This window comes from Diadema antillarum, unplaced genomic scaffold, assembly GCF_040938485.1.
Source record: "Diadema antillarum isolate AM-2024a unplaced genomic scaffold, OU_Dant_1.0 seq00000490_RagTag, whole genome shotgun sequence".
Lineage (NCBI taxonomy): Eukaryota > Metazoa > Echinodermata > Echinoidea > Diadematoida > Diadematidae > Diadema > Diadema antillarum.
This window is the reverse complement of record NW_027271451.1, coordinates 362,387-386,143: the sequence shown is the minus strand read 5'-3', so window position 1 is coordinate 386,143 and position 23,757 is coordinate 362,387. Positions and strand designations below refer to the sequence as shown.

At 37.4% G+C, this 23,757-nt stretch overlaps 1 protein-coding gene across 1 annotated transcript; it reads right to left on the bottom strand.

The window, feature by feature from the left end:
* Positions 1 to 20,923, bottom strand: LOC139733768 (uncharacterized). The gene is made up of 16 exons (XM_071644572.1): positions 20,905 to 20,923; positions 19,157 to 19,265; positions 18,150 to 18,546; positions 15,108 to 15,235; positions 14,299 to 14,407; positions 13,731 to 13,835; positions 13,402 to 13,537; positions 12,756 to 12,825; positions 10,381 to 10,507; positions 9,636 to 9,734; positions 8,990 to 9,102; positions 8,636 to 8,655; positions 8,036 to 8,230; positions 6,543 to 6,729; positions 1,769 to 1,863; positions 1 to 215 (listed from the first exon to the last, which is right to left on the bottom strand). The coding sequence occupies exons 1-16, from the start codon at positions 20,921 to 20,923 to the stop codon at positions 1 to 3; spliced, it is 2,124 nt and encodes a 707-aa protein (XP_071500673.1).
* Positions 20,924 to 23,757: the final 2,834 nt, after the last annotated feature.

Here is a 23,757-nt window from a genome sequence, read left to right as displayed (position 1 = left end):
CTACATTTTAGCGATAAATATTCTTCGGTCTAAACCAAGACTGCCTGCTTTCACACTGATCATCATATCAAAATCATCCCCTTGAAGTGGGCTCTCCACTACATACTGGTCATCCTCTTCTGTGTCCGTCCCCCTCTGGCTCATCATTATCAAGATCGTCATCTCCACACCCTTTTCGTAGTTCTGATCATTCTTGCATTGCCTCCGTTTGTCTCCTATTCAATGCATGCAAACAATAATATGTCAAAACTATTAAGTGAGATTGCAAAATAGTTCATTAAGATTTTGATGAATATAATGAATTATAATAACATTCATCAGTCATCCTTATAAATAAATATATATATATATATATATATATATACGAGTTTGGACGTAGATGGCAGAATCACGGTTGTGACAAATGACGATAAGAAAATTTCCATAACCACAATAATTTAATTTATTGCAGATCTCGTTTATATCAGATGAAACGGCAATCATATTTCATAAATCTATCATTCAAAGTAATTTTGACTATTGTGATATATGGTCAAGCATTAAACATACTTATATTCAACGTCTTCAAATTCTCCAAAATCGATCTCTAAGAACAGTGTTGAGGGTAAAGTCAATATATTCAAGTGATATGTTATCCATATAACGCTTGAGATAAAGTTGCTTACATAATTAACCCTTAGATATATCAGGATATATGTTTGAGTATAATTCTAAAGAATACAATATTGACATTCATAATAAACATAAAACCTGCTGTAAGCAAAGCGATTATAATTACCAAGATGGTAATATACACTGTTGCATACTATGCAACATGCAGCTTTTAGCGGTTTAAAACGTAATTAAAATTTGTATTTGACACCACAGTTACCCCCCCCCCTATTTTGAGTAAATCTGAGTTTAGAATATTTTTTTTTGCTTTTTGTGAGTTTTTTCCATTAGTGTTGTATATCATGTGTAATATACATAGTATTTCGTACAAAACATATCAAATATACATGTAGGCCTACATATTTATAGGTGTAGAACACCTGTATGTATAGGCCTACATATTGATATGTTTTGTACTGAATATACTGTATGTTGTATCTATACCTCATGATGCACGGACATGAGGAAGAACAAGTGGTAATATCCCCCCCCCCCACACACACACACACATACAATGAAATTGGGACCACTGATGGTATACGTGTTTTCGTGCAGTCTCTGTCAGGTAGCTTACTTGAGAATCCCTGAACTCCACTTCGGAACAAAATTCTTACGAACTATCTCAACACCAACTTCATTAGCTGATGCATCCTAAGGTATACGGTAAAGCATGCAATGGATCCTCGTCAGGACCGGCCTTGTCTATACTTATCTAACACTGAAGGTTTCACCAGTGCCAAGCAAGACCAGTCCTATTGGCAAGCCCGTATACCCAACACAGCGGCGACATCCTCTGTCTCCAAGAGACGCACCTTCTATCCCTTACACCGAGGTTTATCCCGCATTTATAGTCCCCACATCCCTGGCATGATGCATACATACATAGCAGAGAGGCTCAATAATCAGTACGGCAGCAATCTTAACCCGCTATACTAATCATGAGACCGTCTATACCGACTCCTGCTCTCTCGCACTCTGAACATAGATGTATCTCTTAAGAACATTAGTGGCGGCTATTGGTAAAAAGGAATGATCTGAACCATGCATGGGGAGATCAATAAAGGAAGAACTTACAATAAGACCGAGATAAGCGAAGAGAATGCGTCAAGTTCGTTACTTCTGCACTCTTCCTCGCGTTTTTGGCGGATCAGCTCCTTTTCCACGCTGTCCCTGATCTGCCTTCGGTAGAAGTCACTTGCATTGTCACAGAATCTGATCAAAATTAATAGGGAAATGATCAAAGAAGTATAAAAAAACCACAAAACTCTAAAAATAACCGGCATGCCAACATTACTTTTGTTTGTGATTGTTTTGCTTGTTAATCACAAGAGTTGGATGAAATGAGCAAAGATTCTACTTTGCATCACGATATATGGCAAAAGTTTAGTTCGTCTAATGGGTGCCAAAGGCTTCACCTTGTTTTACCGTCCATCCATTTTTTTTAATGGTTATACAACATTTGTTGAGGTCATGAGGTCAGGGAATACGCTGAGATCGTTACGATGTAGAAAGACTAGGTTCCTTGACTTCTGCGTGCCTAGCTCCATCAGAATGCTGAACGAAGGGACAACGCTCAGATTGTAATATTTTTGTTTTTGTAGTTTTTAGTTATTTTTTTTAAACTTAGTGTATGTATCTATTGTCAAAGATTCCCCAGGGTATAGTTTCTTGGGGGAAAAGGTCAAAGGACAAAGGTCATAGGTCAAGTGAAAACACTAAAATTGTATTTTTTAACATTGGAAATGGCTTAAGATATTCTCATGAAACTTGGTATATCATGTATGAGTGAACAACATTGTGCTTATCATCGTCTGGTTGCACATGTTTGTGCAAGTTCTAAGCCATGGGGTCAAAGGTCCAAGGTCAAGTGAAAATACTAAATTCCATCTTTTCATACATTTCAGAAATGATTAGAGGTATTTTCATGAAAATTAGTACATTTGCATATACTGCCTGATAGTAGGCCTAATCTTTGGGACTTTAGTGGTCAAAGGTCAGGTTAAAATGCAAAGATTTTATCATTTATGATACTGAAATGAATCCAGGTACAATTGTATATAGCACTTATGATTACTCAATGCACACATTTTAATATAGGTTTTCCCGGTCAATTTCATACTTTTGTCATTCAAGTTCCTATTCCGAGCATTCAATTCCATGCATTCCACGCTCGCAGCACTGAATCAGTAATCAAATTCAAAATCCGGTCATTCGAATTCACCATATCGGAGCATTTAAATTCACTACTGGAGAATTCAAATTTAAGAGAGGAAGCACGAATTTTAGCAATGAGCATCCAAACTCATTTCAAGCTGGCGACGGAATCTCGTCGGTCATTCAAATTCATGAATAGGCGACCATGTTCCAAATAACTGCATTCAATCTAAAAGAAGTCCTGAATTTAGTTAGTTTGGGGCCGTGTATGTGTGTCTTTTTCATTTAGCTTTGAATATATTGGAATTTATGATGAAAATTATTTATTTTGCAGTATAGTTCCACCTGTTCATTCTAAAATTTGAATTCGGGCTCCACGAGAAGGAATAGGCACATTAGGCGTTAGGCTCTGTATAGGCCTACAGACGAGCATTATAGGGAAGGTTGATTGACACCTCTGAAAAAAAAACAAAAACAATTTCGACTACATTGAAACTGATAACATGAACATTGTATACGTCTTGTTTGATGTTTAATGCTATCTTATTGGTTTACTTTTTCGAGACTATGTGAGATCATTGTGTGTCAGTTTGTCTTTAAATTGATGTATTGTCATTGTGTGGTTAGTCTTGGGGCGTTGTCAGCCTGCAGTATCGTCAAGAAATACAATTTTAGATTGTCGATGTGTTATAAAGATGCACTGCTTATTGGGCCTTACAATGTAAAATTTATTGAGATAAAAACAAAGAATACATGAACACAAAACAACGTAGAACCTTTAAACAATCATAACTACACTATATACAAGCCTTCTCCTTTCTTTAAAAAAAAAATCTACTCCATTTTCCTCGTTAAACTGATTGCACGAAGTATAGGAACTTGATCGCCTGAAAATGAAATTGAAAACTCCAAACACCAAGCTAATCGGAGCTGTCACATGACTATCGCTTAAATGTGAATGTACGAGTAGGAAATGCAATGCTCGCATTTGGAAACTGAACGCCCAAGCGTGAATTTGATTTCACGGAAACGCAACAGAACTCCCATAAATGAAATTGATCGCTCGGATTCTAAATCTGAATGCTCGAATATTTTTCCGAGCGTGCGCTGCGTGAATTTGAGTGCACATTCATGAATTGGAATTACAAAATTATGAAATTGAGCGGGAAAACCCATAAAACTATAGGTATATGAACGTATTCCTACATAATTACTCTTGAGCCTTTTTGCAAAGGGATCAAAGTTAAAATGTACAAATGTCACAATTTTGTTTCCATATTTTGACGTGCTCTCTCTTAAACAATTCAGTTATCTATAAATGAAACCTAGTTTAAGGAAAGTAAACATTCAACATGTTTGTGATAATTATATAAATTATCTGGATTTTGTTTAAAAATTTCAGTTATTATAAATTTGACATATCTTTATATACTAGTATTATTTTGTATATTCGTACATTTTACTCAACAAGGGGTTGATTTATACATTTACAAATTAAGTTTTCTTAAATATTATATCTTCTGATATTGATGCTCTATTGCTGTATACTTCTAGTAAGTCTTCCATATCTATACCTATGTTTCCATGTTTATTGCTCTGTATGTATGTATGCATTCTATGTGCCAATGTAATATGTATGCATGCAAACAAAACAAATTTCAATCGTTTATTATGGACGATAAGATAGAATTGAATAGAATTGCACTGAATATCATTGAGGATGCTGAAAAAAAAAATAGTGGTGTAATCAGCATTGTGCTGTGAAGTGATTGTAGTTCTTGAACCCAGGAGAAAAACTCATTAATTGGCTTTTCATTTACACTTCAGTAGGATAATCTTTTTTTTTTTCTTCAGATCCGCAAAATTGTATCCAAAATGAACTTCAGAATGGTAATTTACATTATAGATATCCCAATAATGTGTGTCTCAAAGGATGTTTCACGCATAAGCTGAAAAGACTGATACAGATATTAAAGGCCCGGTCACACCGTCCGAACTTTGTTGGAGCGTTCCTTGAACGGTAGGGAGAGGGGGCCGAATTTCGACAATGCTCGTCACCGCGCACAAAATGGGGGAAAAAAAATCGAAAACACGGGCGTTGCCTTAGCGGTGCACCGCTGAAGCCGGCGTTGTTTTAGCATTGGTTTAACGGTAGCGAGCGGTAGCGAGCGTTGGTTTAGCGGTGACGCGAGCGTTGATAGAGCGGCGTTCTGCGCATGCGGGCGTTGGCTCGGCGGGGGTTTAAAGTTGGTTTAGCGGCATACCGCTTTTGACTACGGAGCTGAACGGAACGCTTTGATAGAAGTCGATAGTTGAAGTTCATCATGCCACGTGGACAAAAGAAGAGGAAGGCTGGAGAAGGAAAGGCAGCAGCCTCCAAGAAAATTCTGCTGCTGGACTTGTGCACCAATCATAGCAAGTCTCTCAGCATCCATGGTAGTACAGTTTTACTGTAACTTTGAGCAAATTCGATATAAATGAGGTCTGCACTCAACGGCAGCTCGATTCCAAATGGGCTCCTGGTCCATTTCTCCCCGTATTTATAGCCAAATTCTGGTCCCGCTCCGACACCTCCATACCAACGCCAAACCAAAGTTCATCACCGCAATGGATCACTGCTTCAACGCCCGAAACCGTTCCAGCAATCTCGTGTCCGCTCGTAAAACGCTTACAGCCGCTCCACCAAAGTTTGCACAACGTTAAACCACCGGCCGGGCAAAGCTGGCGAAGCAGCGGTGGTCCAGCGTTCAAGATTTCTGCGTTGGCCTAGCGGACCCAAGCGTCCACGAACTTGCGTCTAGCGGTACCAAACTTTCACTGGGCGTTGTTGGAGCGGTGGTGAACTTTGCCGGAGTGGAAAATTGCCCGCTCTTCACCGCTCGCAATATTTTGTGCAGCTCAAAACTTTCGGAGCGGTAGGAGGGACCATCAGCGGTGGCCGAGCGTTTACGGCGTTACCTTAACGGAGGCCAACTTCTGTTAAACGGTGGTGAACGGTTACGAGCGGTGATGATTTTTTTTTTTTTTTACCGCTCCAGGAACGCTCCAGCGGTGTGACCGGGCCTTAACACCGTCTTTAGGTGATGGAAGTCAAATACGAAGATAGAGATTCGTGTCTAAGGCCCTGGAGTAGTCCTAAAAAAAATCGCAACTGTGAGGCACTTGGCATCGATCTCCTTAGTTTTCTTTTCAACAGCTATAAGGTAGCATATTATATATATATATATATATATATATATATATATATATATGTATATATAAATATATGTGTGCATATATATATATATATATATATATATAGTGCGAGAGATAGTTCCCTTCCGAAACGTACGCGGTACCTCATTGCGGGTAGCATATACTGAAAGAAATTAGACTTGAGGCGTTGATGAGAAACGTTCCTCTCGATCTTGTTCTCACTTTTAATCAGTCGAGCTTTCGGCCTGTCGTCAGGCCTTCAACAGGATCTACCAACAGAATAATTATCATCTAAATAGCCTGATGTGTCATAATATATAATGCAGTATCATATAATGCCAATCTTCTGAAATATTGCCTTTATGTACACAAATCAATCATTCAATTCAATAAAAAAAATACAATCTAACATCATTTCACCGATAAAAATATATCATGAATAAAAAAAAAAAAATGTATGAATAGATCCTTATATCAAACTGTTGAAATAAGATAATCATGTTTCATCATATCAAGACCGGGATTGTAGATTACAAACTTACGCTTTTACAGCATCAGAACAGCTCTGCTTGATCTCCTCAGGAATGAGGGTTTTCATCTGAGTCTGGGCAACGTTTTGCAGATGATTCTCCACGGACAATCGCAGCCACTGCCGCACGCGGGTGAAGAAGACGGCCGCTGCAGCTGCCAATTTGCGCACCAAGGCGTTCCTCTCCCTGTCGGTCTCCACTGAAGCAAAGGAGGAAAATCCCATGCATTTCCGTTTCATCACTGACTCGACGTGTTTTGATGATTGTGTAAGCTAGTTTAACTTCATATAAATGTGGTAGTCTTCTACGGCTCTTTGAGGTTTTTTTTTTTTTTAACGAAGTATAAAGAGGTAGCGTGGAGTTCATTTCATTTCAGCTTTATTTTGCATTCTATCATCAATACAACGTAACAAAAACCAGCAAAGTAATTGTCTTCATCACAGTAAAAGTAATGTACATAACATTTTATACATAAGCAAGAAGAACAAATATCACCATATTTATTTCATTAGATCACTGCTTCCTCGGGAAAACTGGCCACACAATGTGGACTTTCCCAAAAGTATCTACATTTTTATCAAAAAATTGAAATTAAAAGAGAAAGTGAAGTTTCTATGTATGCCATGCAATTGCATAATGAAGACAAAGTTAGATTCAAAAGCTGATTATTTTTTTAATGGCTTCGATATAATCTAAAATGACCATGTCAGTTCGTTAAAAAACAAAATGTAAATGCTGAGGTTTTTTTCTGGGGACGTAGGGGAGGGGGAGGGAGAATTTAGATATTCAATTTGATTTTAGATTTTTGACGGAATCAACCTCCTATCATGATTTGTTTTCTTATCTCTGTAACAAAAGTAAGAATTATTATTACAATTATGCAAATTATTATTTGCATTGTTGACAGTAATATTAGTGTAGAAATAAATGTTCAAGGTTGGATAAAATATAATGCTAAAGCTTTTGCACAATATCGGCAATATTGGCAATATTGAAAAAGCTGACTATAACTGTTATGCTTTTAGTGATTCTTCGAATCTATCATGTCCACATAAAATATTGACCACATTAATACATTGATATCGAGGAATGCAGAAATTATAACTTACTTTTCCACCAAATATTAAAAAAGAAAATGTACTCAACTTTGATTTCTCTAAACCAGAATTATGGTGTACTTGCGTAGGGAAATTATCGTGCGAAAGCCCTCTCAAATAAGCCTCTTTTTATTCCACTAAAAAGCTTTGCAAATTATTTATCATGCTGGCCATCTCTCGCACACGAATTAATCATTTTAGGAATTAAAATTCAAAAAGTATATAAATTGTATGTTTTGTGTGCTGAGCATGTTATGTATTTTGTCCAAGTATTGTCTATTTCTTGAAGAAAAATATGAAAATAAACTAAACTGAAAACTGGTGTAGGAAAACGAGCATGTAGAATCACTGATGTTGTCTTACATAGTATAGTACTTATAATTACAATGAATATAATGAAGAACTTACTCGAACTCAGTCGTCGTCTTGTCGATGCAAATGAAGCCCAGACTGACCGTTCGCTGATACCTGTCATTGAACACAGGAGGGCGCTGTCTGGTAATGTGCTACTGCTGTGTGAAGACTCTTCTTGAATTACAAACGGCAATAAGTATGCCTGTGGGATTTCATGGCCGAATGCTTCGAAGTGTTCTTTGTAGGAAGCTTAGGATCAAAAGCGGGAAAACAGTAAAGAAAGAGTTACTTCTTATTTTTGAAGGTACAATGTATTTGAATTTTGTTTCGTTCGAGGGAGGGGGATTTCGTGAAGATCATGCATTAGGCCTATCATGCATCGAGCAGCAATCGTCATGCACATTCTGGCAAACGACAGTTAGGGTTGTTTTGCAGATTTCTTTCCTTCTTTATGGAATGTTAATTGATATTAGATGTGACCAAGAATGACAACAGCAAGAACAATAGTAATTATAATGACACAATTCGAATCAAACGGACCAATGTACTTTGCGTAATAATACAGTGTAGGCCTATCGTCAAAATCTAGGGTGATAAGCAAATAAGCGAAGTTCCTTTGGCAAGAACTCCATGTTAATAAGAAACAGCCCTCACCACCCATAGTTTTTAACATGCTACACAATAGCACAATAGAATATTCTAATGGAGTGTTTGGGATATAGTGCACCATTTGTGACAAAATATTACAGAGCAGAATGAGCAGAATATCGGCGGTGAAAAACCAACAAACATGTTTTATAATGTGACTACTCACTTGTCAATCAAGGAAACCAATGTAACTTGCATGCTCAAAGCAGGGTAACGTTAATGCAACGTACACACACACACACACACACACACACACACACACACGCACACAATTACAAGAAACTGATCTTTCCTGTAATAAAAATGCGTTCACACCCTTGCGCAGATGGTCGATTATGTCCTAAACATAATCAATATCGCGAGTGACCTGTGTATGGCCTACCAAGGACGTCGAAGGAGTAAGTTTCGCAAACTTGCTGGGTGGCACGTTTGAACTCTCTAAGCATCCTCTCATACCACCGACGAACAGCTCTCTGCAAGAGGGCAAATAGAAAATTGAAATGTGGGTATGAGGGCAGGCCATCACTAGCTATTATAGTGTCACACACCTCCCCCTCCCCCCCCCCCCCCCCCCCCCCATCATTCATCACGGGAATCACATCCGCTCGAAATAAAAATCGTGTCGAACAGTGCTTTCGACGGTGATGAATGATTCGGGGGGGGGAGGGGGGCTGTTTCTGCTATGGATTTCACTCTTTATTACATTGGCATTACATTCACAAATCCTGTATGTTTCATTTACCCCCCCCCCCCCCCCATCTAGGGGAGCTACAAAACAACAACGACTTTACGCTACAAACACACTCACACATAAGCAAAAAAAAAGTGACCCTTTTGAAATTAGGTAAAACTTTCCGCAGTAAACAGAGAGCCAGAATAACACTAGATTCCCCTTTTTTATCCGATTGTTGCAATAAGCTTTCATCTTCCATCACATATTCTACAGCCCTGTATGCAGTATACCTGAAATAATGTGATCTAAAGCTATTTTAATGGAGCATCTCACCTCTGCATACAGGTGAATGTTATCCTCTTGGAAATCCTCCATCAGCGGCATCAAAGTCCTGGCCATTGTCATACGGACCTCATCCAAGCAAGAACTCACCTACAGACCAAGGATGAGAGAGGAAAAAATGGGTGCTGCTTAGTTATTCATGACACGATTCGCCTGAAACAATTTTCATATAGTATCATAGCTTCATAAATACATGTAATAAAGTCGTATGAAATGCACATTCAGTAAATTCACCGAAGAAAGTAGTCCCCACACTTCCCTTTCTATATATGCGTAATGAAAGAGGGACTATACATCCCTCCTGCAGACAGGTGAAATGATATCAACTTTAGTCCTCTGTTAGTACAAAGTCGAAGGAATGTGATCCTTTCAATAATGACATAAAGTGTGTGTTATTATCTTTAGTTTCCTTTGTACCATTGGTCCAGTGCATATGCCATGACATTAACACTTTTAAGGCTTTTCATACTGAGCAGCACAGGAATGACAGCACGCGGATAAAACCAAATTTTAAATGCCTATAACATTTGAATTGGTTATCCGATAATCCTTGAATTTCAGTGATTGATTGCACTGCTATCACTGCATTCACAGAAATCCATATAATCGTATGATATATATATATATATATATATATATATATATATATATACATATATCATGTATCATGTATACATAAATCATGTGTTATATTTATCTTTAAACCATATTGTGTAAACTTCAGAATGAGCATCACCGCTTGTTTAATGTCTTCGGATGCCTTGGACTTCAGCGATTCGCTCTCCTGGGCAAACTTATTGTACTCCTGTGAAAAGACCAGCTGTTTTGCCTTCACTTCTATTATGCGGCCTGTAGTCCGTTTTCTGCTCGAAATCAAGTTGTATAAACATAAGAAACAAAGGAAACAAACAAAGCAAAACAGGTTAGATTAGGAATGAGTCATGTCTGATACATTTTTGCTATATACATGTATTTTCGTTGCTCTTGTTTTATACTATAAAATTGTTTATACGCGTCTTATTCACACGACAATAAAAGATATCATACATGAAATTAACACGAATAACTTTACTCATCGCTGTTTATGGTATATGTCGGAAGTATTGTTATGTTGTTGTTGTTGTTGTTTTAAAGAACGAAAGAAGAGAGAGAGAGAAAAATGGGGCCCTATACAAATAATTTGCACCAGACAGCACTTATAACATAAACAAACATTATAGATCTTAAAGAAGTAAGTATTGTTACTCGCCTGTATTAAACGAATCATCTATGCAATTGCATTTTCGATATATATTGTTATACTGCGCTGACATTCAAATAACAGTAGAACAAGACAAGAGAAATTACTGTCATTTAACGTAACAGACTAGTCAAATTCAAGTGGTGTTGATAATGAGGAAAGCACCTGTTTTCTTTTAAGTATTACCCGATACATAATATACATATACGCACGCACTGAAATAATGTACATCGTCTACTACGATGTACCATCGACGTCCATAATAATTACATTAACTTATATCATGTATATTATGTATCGGGTAATACTTAAAAGAAAACTGTACTGACATTTTCAAATAATCTCGCAAATTTTACCAATTTATAATGGAAGACAATAGGCCCTATTATAGTTAGCCAGTAGTTTTTAAAATCTAGCGCTTTAATGTTGGTTTGTTAATAAGTTTGTTTACTTCTCGTTATATATGCTTTCTGAATTTTACCTTTCTGAGCAACAGCAAACCACTTCATTGCTAAATTTTGAACCTAGCTAAGTTATGCCGGGACACCTAATCGATTAGCTCTTGTTTGTTTGTTCGGTTTTTTTATGTTTTGCAGATTAGACACAAAAAATCAGCCTAAATGCATTTCAGAGCAGAAATCGACAGTTCTGCAGGCAAAATGAGAACTATGTTTTATCAACTCGAATATTTTGCACCATTATTACCATGATTACACGTCTCGACTGACGTCCCAGTGTAAACGTATCTTAACGCGCGCACTCGTTTTGCTACACATTATACCGTCAAAACGTCAACCTAAAATATCGCTTTCGCGGACGACTGGCTGTTCAGAAAAATCTAAAAAGAGGTTGCAAAAGTACAGTTTAAATTAATCCAAAACACTAAAATCTCATTGAGTACAAAAATTAGTTCTCTTCTCTAATGATTATATAATTCCCCTTCAAATTAATATTACTCTCCCTCCACCGTCACACCGTTTTGAATATGCTGGTAATACATCGAAAATTGACGCGATTTGCCAGGATGATGAGTAGTCAGATTTTAAGAATTTAGAGTTCAGGAGTAGATTTGTTTTGATTGCTACTGATTGCAGTGGACGACTTTTTTTTTTTTCAGTGTAAAGTTGGGAGCCGTAGCTCCCCGCTCAAAAGTATAGGTTTTAGAGTTCCGCGGATCGTGTTGTACTGTTGAACTCGCCTTTTGTACATCACAAGTTGACCTCTTCGCGCCTTCTTCTCTGCTCATCTATCAACTCAAATCATCATTTTTTTTCATGATCATGATCATTTCTTTCTGCGTCTTGAATGTATTCGAGACAATAATGATAATGATGAAATATTAGTAGTAACAATAACACTTATAACTATCAATCAGGATAAAGATGATTATGGCAACCATGGATTGTGATCTTCTTTATCCAGAATATAGTTTCCAGACTGTTGACACTGTTCTACCAGCGAGTCCTGCCATTATCATTACCCTAGCATTGCCAGATACCCATTTACACACCTGGGTCGAGAGAGACATTGTGCGTAAATAATTACTTCGCCAAAGGATGTGGTTCACTGGACTGCATGGATTCGAAGTCAGATCCCCCGACTGAGAGTGAGGAGTCATTTCAACATTGCCACAGCGCACTTACCAATCCATGCATGATTCCCACACATTAAATCATAACCATTATCATGATAACTGTTTAATACTGACAAACCAAATAGTAAAAGTTTAAGCAGATCTCAAATATATCAGTATTTAGGGGAATTTCCTGTATAAATTGTATTTCACTTTATGGTCGCAGGTTGTAAAATATTTTGCTTTGGTGAAATTATCAAAACCGGGAGTTCACTGCCCCATTTTAATAGTGTGTAACTGTACCTTGATCTTTGACACGAAGTTCTTGAACGCGTCATGTCGACCTTCCCATCCTCTCAGAAGATATCCTGAGTTTGATATGACAAATACACGTCGATCATCAACTTTGAGAACATCACGAACTCAATGAGTATGAGGCGAGTAGGAACGCAATAAAGATACCGTACGTTTCTCTTTAAACTTCATAATCTTCTTGTGATAACAAATACATTGACAGATGGTCCTTTCATATTTTTATAGGAACACAAATATAAATGTATGAATACAATATACTTGTATAGTTTCTATGCCATCCAAATCGATCATATTTCACAGTTAGATTTAGATTACTCTTTATAGTTTATAAACAGAACGCGCACCTGATAAACATAGGTGCATGAGAATAACACTCTTTTGCAAATGAGTTGTTTAACCAACGAATAAATTTTAGTAAATGTGACCGATCACACGAACTGCTTTAAGTAGTATAATCAATTCAACACATCTAGCAAAGATACCTACCTACGATGAAAAGGGCCCGTTAGTTGTGTTTACATAATTTTTATTTGCAGCATAGCTATCATCACGGGTAGTCACTTTATACTGTCAATGACTATAGTGTATGATAAGGTATAATTTCTAACAAAGAGAACACAACTTCCTACCTGTTTCCCCCAATGCAATATCCAGGGCTTCTGACCCGGAGAAAAAGAAACATCTTTTCTCCGCCTCCTCTCTCGTCGTGACCGTGCCCAAGTCCACCAGGAGTCCGTACACGGCATCGATGTGGCGGGCCTTCACCTGTTTTGTAATGTAAATGGAAGTCATGTTCATGGAGATTGATTCACAGTGAAAGTCACCGACCAGTTTCCAATAAGGATAATTTTATTAGATTATTATTTCTTTCTTTTTCGCTTTTTGTTTTTTTTTTTTTTTTGGGGGGGGGGTAATGCTTTCTACGCGGATTTGGATTTAAATAGCTTTTTCTTGTTACCTTTTCTGGGTGTCTTTCTCGAGCAGATAAATCCCATTGGCTGAACCCAACGAGGACGTCAGGACGTGGTAGGCGTTTTCCTACCTCAAGGAAGTGTTTCTTCTCCTATAAAGCGTTCAAAGTGAGAAAAAGTAATAACAGCATAAACAAACAAACATGTTCAACATGTTCGTCACTGAGTGTTGAAGTACGCATATTCATTTGCCACGGAACAGGAACGGGGATGGGGCTGAAACTGACTGCAATGTATATTGATCATACGCATTGTTACCATGGCAAAAGATTAAGATGAATGAATCTATCTACCTGAAAAAAAACACCCTGCACTTTAACAAAGCAAACATGAAAAAAAGCTTGTTTCACCTTCTATGAAACATTTACATTATGATCTTCACAAACTTGGTGTCATGTCGCCATAATCCAGCGTATAGACCTATCACCACTTTAATTGCGAGGGAATGATTTGGAAATTCCTAATTTGACCCTCATAAGACGCATCGACAGAATATGGCTTCTATATGTAAATACAAGGTTTGGAATGCCACAAAGGGTTTGTGAATATATTTACCTCCGGAGAAATGATAGTCTTCGGATTGATGATGAACACGTGGACATCTGAGTCTGCGCAAAAGCTACTCACTAATTCTTTCAGTTCCTGGCATTTCGTGATTCCTGGACTAGCGAACGTTAAAATAAATGATATCACGGAATCAATTATATCACCGCTGATAGTTTGATGTTTGTTTGCTCGTTTGTTTGTTCGTTTGTTTGTTTTTCCTACCGGATTCAATCAAGCCTCTTCAGACGAATCCTGTGATGAAAAACAATAATCACCAGGTATCTTCGGCGCTGAAATTGAATTATCAGACCGACCACAATCACGATAATCATAGTCCTTTGCATTGATCAGTGGACATAGGGTCTAAATACAGAAATCACGAGGCTTTGCAAAGAATCGATTGGGCACGGTTTTACTGAAGTGATTAGGTATTTATGGGGCCAATCATATACCAACATGATACGTATTGTACCACTTCCGCTTAAAATAACAATAAGTGATTATCCATTACATACTTCTATACATAGAGTTTACCTTATCATGTTCATGTAGATGTATAAGATATAAGTATATGCGATATAGGCCTATGCATATATTCACGTAGGCCCCTATTTGTAAGACGATTTAAGACTGAAGTTTACTAACATTAAGATCCAGACAACTTGCTCTGTTATAAATGACATGCAGTATAAATGGATTCTTTGTAGCCTACTGATGCAACTGCAATCCTTTGTTTGTGTAAACAGTGTTTTGACAATCATTTCCATGTCAGCCGATTCCTGCTAAATGAACACAAAAAGGGAGAGAAAAGAACTTACCAGTCCATCAGTTGTAAGTCATGGTTTAGCAGCGTGCAGGTAGTTTCGCTACTAGCGAGGTAGATTTTGATAATGTAGCTGGAATCCAGCGTTTCTTCTGAGTTCACATCTACCAAACTGTTCAAGCTCTGAGAAGAGAGAGAGAGAGAGTACGAAAAGAAATTCGTTTTAACTATAGAAATTATATACCTATCAAAGAATATTTAATAAAATCAGTAAATCTAGGCATTTTTTGTATTGGTTTCTTTTTCAGTTTGTATCAGCAACTAATTCAATTCATCTGTTGACACTATAGAATTATTCTAGTACCTGATGGAATGTACTCAGCTTCCATCCACTTTAGCTTTTAAACTCCTATATAGTAAACCAAGGATGTTGTTTTAATTTTCACTCCTACATGTTTCCATTCAAGCTGTTCTTCTATTTTGTTCAAAAGTCATCATCGTATTAAAAGAATGACAATTAAAAAATCCTGAATATGATAGATGTCATGAGTTTTGTGGGTTTTTTTTTTGGGGGGGGGGGGTGGAGTGGAGAAAATCTTAAAGGCATTATTCACCGTAACTTTGCATATAAAGTGAAAACCCACCTTCAGTCCGAAATTGTTCTAAAATGTGAGTAAGGGATGGAAACAACCAATGTAAAAATGCTAATCAGTATAATCAACGTTAAGTATTGTTAGATATACACAATGTGAATAAACAACCAATGTAAAAAATGTTAATCAGTATAATCAACGTTAAGTATTGTTAGATATACACAATGTAAATAATAGTTATAATGCTGTTACTGGAATATAATAAACAACCCTCTACAGATATGGTTTATGGTGAAAAATAGTAATATAATTCTTATATTCTATATAGACTTCATTAATTTTAATATGGGTGCCTGTTTTGTAATACAACTGACCTACACATATTAATCACTACTCCCAACAAACAATACCTTTAAGGGTAATAGCTTGACACATTTCAAAAAAAGGTATATCATACCGGGCACACGATGGAACAGCTTCTAATCCCCTACCCTTCCTTTAACTATTCATTTATCATAAGCTGATACAGCAACAACTAAAAATGAGTTCAAAATTTGTACTTCAGTATATAGCTATTTAGGCCTTAGTCATGTAAGGGTGGGATTTCACGGAGCGAAGGACGCGAATGGCAAAATCCAGCATTCGTATTTTAGTCTGCAAAAGATCGCCAAACGAACGTGAGGGTTCGGAAGCGTCGTCAATTGTTCGCGAATGTCGTTTTTACTTCGGCGAGAATTTCAAAAAAGTTTGGAATTTCTTGCGAACCTTTCCCGCACACTTGGTCGTGATTTGCTCGTGAATTGTTCTCGAAAGTGTCTTTAAAGCCTCGTCCTATGCGCAAGACCTTCGCAAGACACGAGCGATGTTCGCAAAATGTTCGTGAAACCCCAAACAGACTCCGAAACTTTGGAGAATGTCTGGCGTATGTTACGCGAAATCTGCGAAGTTTTTCCGATCATTTTACGATGTAATCGCAAACTGTTCGCGTACCTTTTGAGACATTCTTGCGAACGTTTAGCGCACGTTTGGTGAATGTATGACCTATACGTTTTCTACCAATAAAAATCGTAGCATACATCTAAACATCAAACAATTATTAACAACTACAGTAACAAAAGAAATTAAAGACTAGCAAAGAGAAAGAAATGTTTGATATACAACAACAAAAAAATCGCAGAATACACTTAATATTAATCTAAAGTATGCAAAATTTCATTTGAACTATAGAGATTATGTGTTGGAGGAACTGCAAAAAAAAAATCAAATGCTTTACTAGTGGAGATAGGTCCTAGGAAAAAATGTAGGCAAGCGCACGATAGAAAAATGAGAGAAAAAGAAAGGAGAAATAGAGGAAAGAAAAAAAAAAATCAACTCAAGACAGCTTCTACCTCTCCTTGGGTACATTTCATCCCATGATTATTGAACATTTTTCGTTGTTCGCATTTCCGTCGCGTGTTCTTCGTGTACGTGACATGCTGTACTTAAGCAATGATACACACGACATTCGCACATACGTCGTGGAAACTTCGCACAAATTGCGCAAGAATAGTTTTCGGCTTCATTGTCGGAACGCATTCGGAGAAAAACTTTTCCGAATGTTGGATTTTGTCATTCGCGTCCTTCGCAAATCGTTCGCGTGCTTCGTGAAATCCCACCCTAAGTGAGGTCGCTTTACGTGCCAGTACCTTTATCGACAGTCATCACCCTGTCCGTATTACCAGAAAGGAGGCTTACGCTATACAAAGCTTCAATCTGTAACTTAAGTACAATGTAATGCTTCTTGAAAGGGTTTACCTTCCCCAAATGCTCCTCTTTCCAACATCAACATCTTTATTCTCTATTATCTTCATCAGCATCACAATAATTTTCGTCTTTGACAGGGTTGATTTCGTAATTTCACAACACATCCTCAGCTGGATGTGAGTACATTTCTGACACCATGTCTGTAGGACCAAAGATGACTTTGCTTTAGAAAGTCAGAATACAAAATAGATGAAATGTTTAATGTGCAATCAGTTTTCCAGATTTAGGCCCTTTGTAAAGTAAATATGAATTTCACATAATGTTTTTTTTAAATAAACTTCTTGAATCTCCTGTGAGTTGGACTGCTATAGTCATTTTGATGCACACGGTGGATGCCTATTATAAAGGTCAACTGCATACCACCAAACATGCCTCATCAGTAACACACAAATAATGGGTAGAGAGCACAACCGGAAACAGGTGGGATTTGACCTTGAGATATAAACGCGTTTCAAAACGGCATTACGTTTATCTACTCATAGAACGGCGATCGTATTTTCAAACGTGTTTCAAAACGCCCTTTAAAAGGCGTTTCAAAACGGCGTTTCTAAACCCGTTTGAAAACACGGCTGCGTTTATCTAACCCCTGAAAATGCCTCAAACGCGTTTAGGATCGTTATTCTGCCTCAGAATTTTTTCAGATAATAAACCAGGGAGGTCCCCGGATAAACACAGCCGAAGTTGTAGTTGATATCACCAACCTCAACATTTAACGGATGTCTCTGATCCTCATGTAACCCCAGTCGTGCTTCTGGCTCTCCCCGTTCCATTTTCTGGAAGCGATAATATGATTTCACTTTTATCTCGGCTCCGCCATATAAACTCTCTGTCCCTAGCCCTGCTGATCCTGGTTCTTTCGGTTGCATCTTTGCATCATTCACTCTATTTGTCGTTGAAGACTCGGGAGTCTGTTCCTCAAAGACGCTTGTCGATTTGCTCATACCTGGTCCGCCTTCTACGTCGAGACCCGACCCATGTTCACCATGTTCACGCAGCCCCTCCACCTGCACAAAGCAGCCCGTGGTGTCACCCATGCCGGACGGAAGGAGTTCCCGTCCAAGCAGCGCGTTGACGGTTGTCGTTTTACCGCTACTAGTCCTGAAGAAATGTAGTGGAAGGATTTATCTGACGGTTATTCAGAACATTTTTGCTATCTTTTTACAGCTTTTTGTAAAATGATGATTTTTGTCTATAAAAAAGGACTGCTTTTGCAATAGTAAGAATGTTATAACCTCAACTTACAGCAAATATAAAATATGACACTTATTACTATTCTAGCTAGTTTATATTGACATTAACAATAGTTTGCATTCGAACAGCTTTGCCATATCCACAAGATTAGTAGTTCTTTGATGTCAGAAGTCATCATTTGGATAAATATGTTCCTGACGTTTGATAATGATTTTTTCCACAAATGACCTAACTGTTTTAAGTTAGAGTTTGTAATTTCAGAAAATGGTGTGCAGATATCTTGAAGTTTACGTACCAATAACTCCATTTTCAGACCAGTATCACGTATGAATAACAGTGCTTATACTGAAAAAAAAAAAATCTTAATGTTACCAGTCATTCAGTGATGTGCCGTACGATGCTTTCTCATTTTATTTTATCATTCAAAATAATGTTATTCAAACACCTGCGTTATAAAGATGTTGAATAAATACACGTAATGAAATTATCATGAATGACTATAGGATTTATGACGTACCCGCCAAAGAAGGACACTTTCATTTTCTTCCGCATGTTGTCAAACATCAGCGATTCGATGATTCCTTTCTGTAGGGATATGGTACCGTCATAACTTGCCGTGTCGATGCCTTGTGAAAATAAATGACATAAAACATAACTAGAAACGTCACTATGGCGACTGGTATGCCTCCGCCATAATGCATGGTCCTTTCAATAGGTCTATAGTGCAATGTCTTGACAAGGTGTGATGGCAGTTTCCTATAATTGGCAAAGTACTTAAATGTCAGGTTTGTCACAAATGTGAATGTTCACTTTCCTTGAACTTGGTTTAAGTGGATGAATGACTATATTGCCTAAGATTGCGGGTGTTGGGGATTTGAGGATTTTTACTTGACTTTTGTCCTTTTTATAAATTTATGCATCGAGTAATTCTCGAGGTATACATAATCAATGGAGAAAAAGTGTAATTTCAATATCAAATAGTAGGCCTACATTTTTAGTATCTTATAACCTAGCCTTTGAACCTTGACCTTTGGCCCTATGTAGTTATGACCCTAAAATTCCCAAGAGAATCACTGTCAGGTAGAACATGCATAAATATGTACTAAGTTTCATGATGGCACCTTGAATTACTTTTGTGATATGGAGGAAGAAGTAAAATTTAGCTCTTTCACTTGACCTATGACCTTTTGACCAGAAACTTCCCAGAGAATCTCCATTAGGTAAAACATGTATATATTAAGTTTCGAGAAAGTCCCGAAGGTATTGCATAAATATGAGGGAAAAGTTAAATTTTGAGGAGTTGACCTTGACCTTTGACCCCATGACCTTTGACCCCATGACCTTTGACCCCCAAATTCCCTAGATAATCACTACCAGTTACTATATGCATATGTACTAAGTTTCATGAAGATAATTTGAACCATTTACGAGATATGGAAAACAAGTGAAATTTTAACATTTTCACTTGATTTTTAACCCTTGACCTTTGACCTCATGACCCAAAACTCTGTCTTGAGAATCTTCATTTGGTATTACATGTATACACTGAGTTTCAAGAAAATACCTTCAGTCATTGCATAGATATGAGGGAAATAGTGAAATTCTGAGCATCAGTGACCTTGACCTTTTGAACTTTGACTTTGAGCATGTCCACCTGAAAGTTGATAGGCACAACTTGGCCCACTCATACATATATATGTCAAGTTTCATTAGGATACCTCAAAGGTTTTTTTTTTTTTTGTTACGCTTTCAACAAATTGATTACGGACGGACGGACGGACGGAAGTACGAACCCGAAAATATAATACGTCCGGCGACACTTCGAGGTGGAGGTAGGCTTTTTAGTGGGTTCCTCATATTACACGTCAATTATATTTCCTTATACATTATGCATTATTGGTTCAAACTGACCATTGTGTGAAAAACATTTCTGCTTCAAATCAAATGGAATATAAAACTTGTATGAAATGTGGAATATGGAACATGAATAAAAAAAAAGGGGGAACATGGATGGACAGATGAAATTTCCTTCCGTTGATATTGCATAAAGATTGAAAATCGGAATATCTTAATATTATGTGAATTCCACAGGTGGATGTCCAACATATGACGAAAGTTGACACAGTTTTTCCTTGACACCTCTCACCGAAGATTACATTACATTACATTGTATTGCATTACAATACACTACACTACATTACATTACATTACATACAGTACTCATAATATATCTGAATATGCATAATTCCTGCTAAACCTCCTCACTTCTAGCAAATTGCTGCATGGTTATACTTTTCTTTTTATGATTGTTTTGTTGGATGAGAGGAAATAACTGTTGACGCAAACAACATTTTCGTTGTACAGGTGTGAGGCTAGGAAATGAACGGTGTTGTAGCCACACATTTTTGTTGTATTTTTTTGTAATACATTGTATGTCTATTCAGATGCCTTGTTTTCGCTATGCACCTCGTTCTCCTTCTCTCTCTCTCTCTCTCTCTCTCTCTCTCCCTCTCTTGCTCTTTTTGTAAATGTGTACCATTTATATGTAATTATGTGCCATGTGTGTTGAATTAGTGACCAGGAGTACATGTAGCACTCCCACAGACATAATACATCCTAGCACCCATCGAGGGGATGAAGAAGCAAGGTCAGCTTGACCAATATCATAGGTGGTCTCCGGAACTCCACTCCCCGACTTTCCCTATAACATAAACAATGTGGTAAGGCTTTGCTCGAGACATTATGACAAACAATGGACCACTTCTTCCCCATCGAAGAGGTAGGATTCATTGAATCATTCCACATTCTGCATTCATAAGAGGAGGAGGTGTCTCAGCCTGCATAGAGCTGGTTATCATACTTATTTTGTGGGATCATGCTGCTGGTCGCCGACTAATTGTAAGTTTAACCATGCTATACATTATACATATGTTGGTGTACATGCATTAATCAGATTTTAATATCATGTTGTATTTTCGATTTACATAAGGATCTGGATCACCCAGATTTTTAGGTCACTCTTTGTTTAAATACATGAATTTTGTATGTGAATAGCAACTTCAGTTCATCTGAAAGTGTTGGTCAGTTAGGCATGTTGTTAACCAAGGCTGGTTCTTATTCTTATATGTATTAAACATTCGCACATGACCACAGTGTGTGCTGTTGCTTCATTCATTTTGCTGTTGATATTAGTGAGATGATCATGGGTATGGTAAACTTTGTTTGTTTCCTTTGTTCATTCATATTGTTTACGGACAAGTCTTGTACATGGCTCATGTGTTTGGTACTAAAGATATGCTTAGTGTCTAGATTGTAGACTAGTATGAAGAAAACTGGGATGCTAAGATGTAATGTGCACTCGATGTGGTCAGTCGCCACTGGTGGCTGAAGGGCTAAAGTAAACAATGAGCCTGTGTGTAGGCAGGCTGCATCAGTGACGGTCAGTTGCTTTGGGCAAAAAGGGGGATCCTCATCACTAGTTGTCTGTTAACTCACTTAACCTTGTTCACTTTAGTTTGGGCCTTTTTATGTTGCTGTTGCCATGACAACTGGAGCCCATAATTTATTGGGGGATTTTGTAAATATAAACCTGTTACACTCATTTGGTTTACCATAATCATTATACAATTTGATCTGTTCTCTCTATAGCTGAATTTCTACTCTTATCGAGTAGTCTGAGCTCAAAGGCGAGGTACTGCTGGGTACTGTCCAAATAAGGAGGTAAATCTTGCCTGTAGTTAGTCCACATCATTTCTTATCCTTTTTTTTTGTATATATAATATTTTAATGTTCATGTCAATCTCAAATAGCTTATGCATGGTATAAGTCATTGTGATCTCTAAGAATAAATAAATACATGCTTTCATCGTGTATCTCGAAAGTACAAAAGTTGTGTACACGATTTGGTCGGACATTTAAGTTTATTGAAAAGTGATTAGAAGAATATAATTATATAGTTAATGTGATACATGTGGTTTTGAGGAGTGAATGTTTAAGTAAGAACAATGTTGAAGGAAGGATAGAATTTTCTTATAAACTGCTTTAATGTCAAGGGCGAGCATGTTATTAAGGCTCGTGGTATTTATCATTGTAATCCCGGTTTCATTTCGTTGGTTATTGTTAACGGAGATAACAACAAAAGGAATTATGTTATCGTGCAGGAGTAACTTCAAACACAATATGTAGGAGTAGTTCATGAAATAAGAGTGTCATGAATATTTAATCAGCATGTTGGAACGAAGTGGAATGTTAAGCAAATAATGCCATGTTATGTAGATTCAACTCATATTATTGCACTTTTCGACATTTTATGGAGTAAAGTAATATTTTGCTAGAAGATTGTTTGTCTATGGTTAGATTGTAAGAAAGTGCGCGTACGATTCTAGTTGCATTATCAAGATTGCACTAATTTGTAGTTGGTATGAGCCCTTTGTACATAATGTATATTGATTCATGTTTTCTTCTGTTCATTGCCCACATCACATGTACACCTAACGGCGTGCACCGGACGGTGCTGTGTTGGTTTAGTTAGTTAATTTTGGTCCTTTTTCTCTCTTTTCTTTGTTGGATATATTTCAGGGGTTGTTCTTAGTCTTAAAGCAACTCATTTTGTTTAGTATTTTATCATATCAATGATAAGATAGAGATTCTTCACAATCGAATCTCACAGTCACGATAACTTCCCTAATAAATTGATATTACACTTTATAATTTGAACTGGCTTGCTCCTATGTGTCTTTTCTTTCCACCTGATCTTCAAGTGTTGAACCTAGGCCTCTTTAGTCCCGAATTCAGTCTTACTGCTTTACCCATTTTTATTTTCATTTTCATCTTTTCATTATTTACAAATACCTGTGTACACATTTCACGGGTCACATAATTTTGGTGCCGAAACCCGGGATGATCAGGAAAAGGCAGACACAGAGGCCTGATCTAAGATTTTTGATATAAGATTACATAGGGGATAATTAGATTTAATATTAAGTGTGTACACTTGTATAAAGTTCATCTTTTTAAGGACCAAACCAACACAGCACCCAACGATGGATGTTTCCGGTATGGGCACCCCAGTACCACGTGACCTCCTGACTCCAGAGGGCGTCAACTCGATGCTTGCAG

What these genes read in the sequence shown, in the direction of transcription:
- LOC139733768 (XM_071644572.1), bottom strand. An exon ending in GACATCCGTTAAATGTTGAG is followed by an intron (nt 15,236 to 18,149) that starts GTTGGTGATATC and finishes CTCTCTTCTCAG; the next exon opens with AGCTTGAACAGTTTGGTAGA. An exon ending in AGGCCATACACAGGTCACTC is followed by an intron (nt 8,656 to 8,989) that starts GCGATATTGATT and finishes GCTATTGTGTAG; the next exon opens with CATGTTAAAAACTATGGGTG.